The sequence below is a fragment of the Dipodomys ordii genome, unplaced genomic scaffold (genome assembly GCF_000151885.1).
Source record: "Dipodomys ordii isolate 6190 unplaced genomic scaffold, Dord_2.0 Scaffold131, whole genome shotgun sequence".
Classification (NCBI taxonomy): Eukaryota; Metazoa; Chordata; class Mammalia; order Rodentia; family Heteromyidae; genus Dipodomys; species Dipodomys ordii.
This window is the reverse complement of record NW_012267347.1, coordinates 4,169,077-4,175,763: the sequence shown is the minus strand read 5'-3', so window position 1 is coordinate 4,175,763 and position 6,687 is coordinate 4,169,077. Positions and strand designations below refer to the sequence as shown.

The 6,687-nt window shown below is 44.8% G+C and overlaps 1 protein-coding gene across 1 annotated transcript in view; it reads left to right on the top strand.

The window, feature by feature from the left end:
- Window positions 1–6,687, top strand: part of Prcc (papillary renal cell carcinoma (translocation-associated)) — a 33,962-nt gene that overhangs the window by 24,265 nt on the left and 3,010 nt on the right. Inside the window, exons 4-6 of the mRNA XM_013030674.1 lie at window positions 2,402–2,497; window positions 2,937–3,080; window positions 5,084–5,149. Coding sequence (XP_012886128.1) covers window positions 2,402–2,497; window positions 2,937–3,080; window positions 5,084–5,149 — 306 coding nt within the window. The remainder of the gene's footprint in view (window positions 1–2,401; window positions 2,498–2,936; window positions 3,081–5,083; window positions 5,150–6,687) is intronic.

The following is a 6,687-nucleotide window of genomic DNA, read 5'->3' as shown; positions in this document are numbered from 1 at the left end:
GCTCTACCACTTGAGCCACAGCGCCACTTCCGGCTTTTTTCTTTTTGCTTATGTGGTGCTGAGGAATCGAACCCAGGGCCTTGAGCATGTAAGGCAAGCGCTCTACCACTGAGCCACCTTCCCAGCCCCCAGCTTTTTTTTCTTATGTGGTACTGGGGAATCGAACCCAGGGCCTCATGTATGCAAGGCAAGCACTCTACCACTGAGCCATCTTCCCAGCCCCTGGATTTTTGATTTTTTTTTTTTTTTTTTTACTTTTTTCTTTTTGATGGTATTGGGGAATTGAGAGACTTAGTGTTTTACCAATTGAGCCAGGCCCCAGTCTTTTTAGTTTATTTTTCGGTTAAGGTCTCATACCTTTGGCGGCCTGTTAGCTCTACCTCCTGAGCAGCTGTAGTTATAGGAATGCATGATGATGGCTGGCTTAGAATAGATTTTGTTTTTGGTCATGGGGCCTGAACTCTGGGCCTGGGCGCTCTCCCTCAGCAGTTCAGCTCAAGGCTAGCACTCTACCACTTGAGCCACAGCGGTGATGCTGAGGAATCGAACCCAGGTTCTCATGCATGTAAGGCAAGCACTCTACCACCTTCCCAGCCCCTGGAATAGATTTTTGTATATTATTTATATGTAGTGAATATTAAGCCTGTTTTCTTTTCTTTCTTTATTTTTTGGTCGTGGGGCTTGAACTGTGGGCTTGGGCACTGTCCCTCAGCTCTTCAGCTCAAGGCAAGCATTCTACCACTGGAGTCATAATACCACTTTGGTTTTCTGGTGGTTAATTGGTGATAAGAGTCTCACAGACTTTCCTGCTGGGCTGGCTTTGAACCATGATCCTAAGAGCTCAGCCTCCTGAGTAGCTAGGATTACAGGTGTGAGCCACTGGTGCCCGCTTTACTTTTTTTTTTGGACAAGAAATGAGACTCCATCTTAAAATTTAACTAGCATAAAAAGGGCTGAAGGTGTGGCTCAGTGATAGAGTACTTGCCTAGCATGCATGAGGCCCTGAGTTTGGTCTTTAGCACTAAAACAAAAACAAAAAGGCCAAAATAACCAAGGAATATGGTAATTCCTTTTTCTTTTTTCTTTTTTTGGTATTGGTCCAGAGGCTTGAACTCAGAACCTGGGTGCTGTCCCTGAGCCTCTTTGTGCTCAAGGCTAACACACTACCACTTGAGCCATAGCTCTGTTCCCAGTTTTTTTTTTTTTTTTTTGGTTCCAGTCGTGGGGCCTGAACTCTGGGCCTGGGCGCTGTCCCTCAGCTCTTCAGCTCAAGGCTAGCGCTCTACCACTTGAGCCACAGTGCCACTTCCAGCTTTTCTCTTTTTGCTTATGTGGTGCTGAGGAATCGAACCCAGGGCCTCAGGCATGCAAGGCAAGCACTCTACCGCTGAGCCACCTTCCCAGCCCTGTTCCCAGTTTTTTGATGGTTAACTGGACTTCCCTGCCTGGGCTGGCTTCGAACCATGATCCTCAGATCTCAGCCTCCTAAGTAGCTAGGATTACATGCATAAGCCATTAGTCCTGGCCCTGTTTACATTTAACACACTAAAAGATGGATGTTCTTAGAGGGACATTTCTTGGCGTTTTGGGCAAAGGTAGCAGCAAGGAAGAAACAGTTGCTGGGCACAGGGGCTTTGGCCTGTCCTCTGCCTTTCTTCCTCTTCTGTGCAACAACATCCCAGCAGCTCCCCTCAGAGAAGAAGCAACAGATTTCTACTGGAAAAATCTGGCAACACAAACATAGGTAGTTAGCAGCTTTATATACTCTGTAATACTTAAATAGTAGTTTATATCAGAGATCTACACCCTCCTTTCCTATTTAAAAGACAGTCTCTGTGTGGAGGGCCTAAATAGAATGAGAACAGGGGTAACATGCCTCATGCCCTCTCTTCCCTGCTCCTATCTGAGTCGGTAGGGGTCTTCTGAGTAAGAGAGTTGGGCTGAGGGCACAATAGAGGTGAGGCTAGGAGTTGCTTTTGGAAAGCAACTAAAAGAGTAGGGTGTAGATTGAGCAGGAAAGAATGCCTTTATGCTTTGTCACCCTTCCCTAAAGAGTAACCATGTGCTTAGGCAATGCAGATCACAAAATTGCAAGAACTGGTGAACTAGAGGGCAGGTCCTTGATCTCTACCTTTAACTGAGGTGATCGAGTTTGGGAATCTCTTCTAAGCCTCCTTGATGAGGTTTGTCCTGTTTCTGGGGAGACCTTGACCTCTCACCCCGGGGTCCTCAGGGTTTTTTTTTCTTTCTTGCCAGTCCTGGGGCTTGAACTCAGGGCCTGGGCACTGTCCCTGAGCTTCTTTTGCTCGAGGCTGGCACTCTACCACTGACACGCCTTACCAGCTCCCTTCAGAGTTTTTTTGTTTATTTGTTTTTGTTTTAATTTTCTCTTTGTCTATAGGATTATTACAGTGGTGGCTACTATCCTGCACAGGACCCGGCTCTGGTCCCCCCCCAGGAAATTGCCCCAGATGCCTCCTTCATTGATGATGAAGCAGTGAGTTGATAAAGCATAAATGATCTTTCTTTTCTTTTTTGAAACAAGAGTCTTATTATGCAGCCCAAGATGGTCTTGAACTAGGGATTCTCATGCCTAAAGCCTTCCAAATTATATCTCTATTTCCCTCCCTCCATTCTTTCCTCCCTCCCTCTCACCTTCCCTCTTTCCCTCCTTCCCTCTCCTTCCGGAACTCAGGGCCTTGAACTCTCATTCAGTTTGCTCAAGGCTAATGCGTTACCACTTGAGCCACAGTTCCTCCTCTGACTTTTTGCTGGTATTTTGCTGTTGAATTAGAGATAAGAGGTGCTCAGACTTTTCTGCCCAGGCTAGCTTTGAACTGTGATCCTTAGATCTCAGCTTCCTGAGTAGCTAGGTTACAGGCATGAGCCACTGGTACCCAGCAGTTCCTGTATTTTTTTCCTTTGTTTCTTTCCAGTTTAAGCGGCTACAGGGCAAGAGGAACCGAGGGAGGGAGGAAATCAACTTTGTGGAGATCAAAGGTGATGACCAGCTCAGTGGGGCCCAGCAGTGGATGACCAAGTCATTGACAGAAGAGAAAACCATGAAGTCATTCAGCAAAGTACGTGGGAAAGGTCTGTTGGGTAGCCAGCTTAGAAGGCCACAGAGCAAAATCTTGTCTTGATTGCATACTCATTGTTACTGTTGGCAACACCTTTAGCAAACACTTACTGCCCATGATAGTGGAGTATGCACGGAGTCTCACAGGTACAGTTCTGGCCTTCTAGATTTTGGCAGCACTATAATCATTGTCTAGCTGGTGGTAGAGACTGGTTATAAGGTGATTAGAGCAGTCCCTGGCCTGATCTGGGAAGACTTCTGATATGTTGTGGTACCTTTCCATTGGATAGACCAGTAGCTGTTGTGCCCTTTCCCAACAGTCACGTTCCTTTCTCCACCCTGTTACGCTAGGGCCTGCTCAGCACATCTTTGAGGTGTGGACACTGTAGAGCCATAAAAAAGACTTTGGGTCCTAGGGTCCAAGCATGTAACTCTTCTCTCCTTTCTTTTTCTCCATTATTTATGTAATCAGCCGTGATCTTCCAAATAATTTTTCTCCTACTTTTCCCACTACCCTCCTGCTTTTTCTGTGCTAGTTTTCTTTGGTGTGATGAACATCTCATTTAGTAGCTGAGTATAGCAAATGTGGACATTTATGAGCCTGCCACGTGGTGGGGGGGAGGGAGGGGAGAGAATGTGGGGAAGCCCTGGATTTGAGCCCAGCACAAGCAAGGCCAAGGTTGAGGATTTTATTCCCTCCGCCTCCCCCCATTTGCCTTGCTTTGTTCTGTGGCCACAGATGGCTATCCAAGCCCCAGCCGTTTGTTTTAACTGAATGCTGGCTGTCATACAGGACAGAGCAAAGGATTGTGGTTAGATCATCACAGATCCATCACTGTTTACTGGAAAAACCATTTAGGAAAGTGTACTCTACTAACTGCAGGTCGAGAAGCATCATCACATAGTAATAGCTGCTGTTGTCAGTGTTCACGATGATCCTGGAATATCACTGAATGTTTTATATATATCATCTTTATCTGTCATTTAAAATGACATACAATAACATCAAGGAATTAGAATTTGCTATTCTTCCAGCTCCAGTTTTTCTTCTACCATCTTAACTGTATTTTTATTTTTTTAAGAAAATAAGGGGGAAAAAATATGGTCCCTGTTCTTGAGGATTTGACAGCATAGTTGGGAAGAGATTTAAGGACACTTGAGTGCAAATGATTACAGTGCAAATTGATTACATAAGTGCTGAGGAGACTCTGGAGAGGAGTTTTGAGAGTTGGGTGGGGCTGACTAGGAAGCTTCTAGCTTGAGACAACTGGCAGAGGATAGAAAAACCACAGAATGAAAGCCTAGACCAATATAGACTTTGACAGTAAATCATTTGCATCAAATTTGGTTAGGGACTCTAGAAGACTGGCGAAAGGTGGAGTGATTGTGAAATTTATAATTCTAGGGAGCTGTTGGCACTTTCTAGAATGGAGGTGGTAGGGTTTCAGCCAACGGTGATTGATGAGGAGCTGTATGTAGGAGTCAGGTTAGACATCTGGTCTGATTGGGGAGAAGGGGACAGAGATGTAGGTTTAAGGGGGAGATGGACACAAGGGTTTTGAGGGGACTTGGAGGGAAGGCAGAAGATCACCTGTATACTCTGGCACTTACACTGCCTTAGACTAATTGCAGGCAATAAAACTGGTCTCAAATGTCTACCATTTGCTGGTGCTGGACTCAAATGTCCAGAGCTTAGTGCTGATGGGTGGTGTTACTAAAGAAACAAGACAGTCTTGACCTCAAAATATTTCCAGTCTAATGGGGGATATTAGTAGGCTATTTCAAGCAAGTATTTTGAGCTTGGGTTTTTATTTCCTTTTTTGCATAATGGCTGAAACAAAAATAACTTTTGTAAGTATATAGACATAAAGTCAGCCCCAAACTGACTTTTTCCCTAGGATTTGGGCTATGTAAATGGTTTTTCTTTCCTTAATATTGCAGTGTCTACAAGGAGAAACTTGTACTTTTCTTCATGTGAGTTAAGGACTGTTTTTTCCCTTGCAGAAGAAAGGTGAGCAGCCCACAGGTCAGCAGCGGCGGAAACACCAGATCACATATCTGATTCATCAGGTGAGGAGAATGAGGGCCAAGGCCCAGCCAGGATCCCTATAAATCTGGGAATTTGAGGCCTGAGCTCTGGCCTAAGAAGCCCAAGTGCAGGATCAGCTTTCAGTGGGCACCTTCCCTGTTACCTGTGTGACCACTAGGTGGAGATGTGTTCTTATGCATTATCCTGTTCTGCCTCTGCTCTCTGTCCATAAGATATTTGTTCAAGCTGGGCATCAGTGGCTTATGCCTTAATACTAGTTATTCAGAAGGCTGAGATCTGAGAATCAGGGTTTGGAGCCAGCCAGGGCAGGAAAGTCCTCTTATCTCTTAATTAATCACAGAAAAAAGCCTGAAATAGTGCTGTGTCTCAAGTGGTAGAGCAAAAGGAGCCCAGGGACAGAGTTCAAGCCCCCAGACCAGCTTAGAATAAACTCTATTAAGTGAAAGTTTGAATATACAAAACAGTTTAAGAGAATAAAATGGATTATAAGTTACAAGTTCATCTAGTAATTAAAAAACTTATCAGGTGCTGGTAGTTCATGCCTGTAATCTTAGCTACTCAGGAGGTTGAGATCTGAGGACTGAGGTTCAAAGCCAGCCTGGGCAGGAAAGTCTGTGAGATTCTTATCTCCAACTAACCATCAAAAAGCTAGAAGTGAAGCTGTGGCTCAGGTGGTAGAGCACCAGCCTGGAAAGAAAAGGCTTAGGGACACACACACACACACACACACACACCCCTACCCCTAAAGGAAAGATTGACTCTCCAACATACACACACACACACACACACACACACACACCCCTCTAAAGGAAAGATTGACTCTCCAACACACACACACACACACACACCCCTCTAAAGGAAAGATTGACTCTCCAACACACACACACACACACACACACACCCTAAAGGAAAGATTGACTCTCCAACACACACACACACACACCCTAAAGGAAAGATTGACTCTCCAACACACACACACCCTAAAGGAAAGATTGACTCTCCAATACACACATACACACCCCTAAAGGAAAGATTGACTCCAACACACACACACCCCTAAAGGAAAGATTGACTCTCCAACATCCACCTAATGGTGCTATATTCTCTAATACATTATTCAGAATTACAGATAACCCAAAAAGGTCTTTGAGAATTAGACTATGTCTTGATAATTACTCAGTTTAACTAGGTACCTCACATCATCATTAAATCATTAGACATCCCCTTGAGCCCCACTGTACTTAATACTTTTGAAGATACAGGCATGAGTGAGACTTGCTTATGGCCCTCATCCTAAGGAGTATGCATTTCAGCTGGTAATTTCCATGGCAAATCTTGCTTACATTGTCCTTGTCATCTTTTTACTTCCCTTGTCAAGAATTCCTCTGCATTTTCTCCATTTTGTGGTTTGAAGGCAGAGTCTTTACTCCCTCCTATTCCAAATGAGTAGGCATCAACTAACTTTGGGTGCATTGTGAACCTCCTTTCCAGAGGTGGTGCTTGCACACTCCCAGAATGCAGGCCAGGCCAGAAGGGGTTGAAGTAAGAGAGAGGTCAT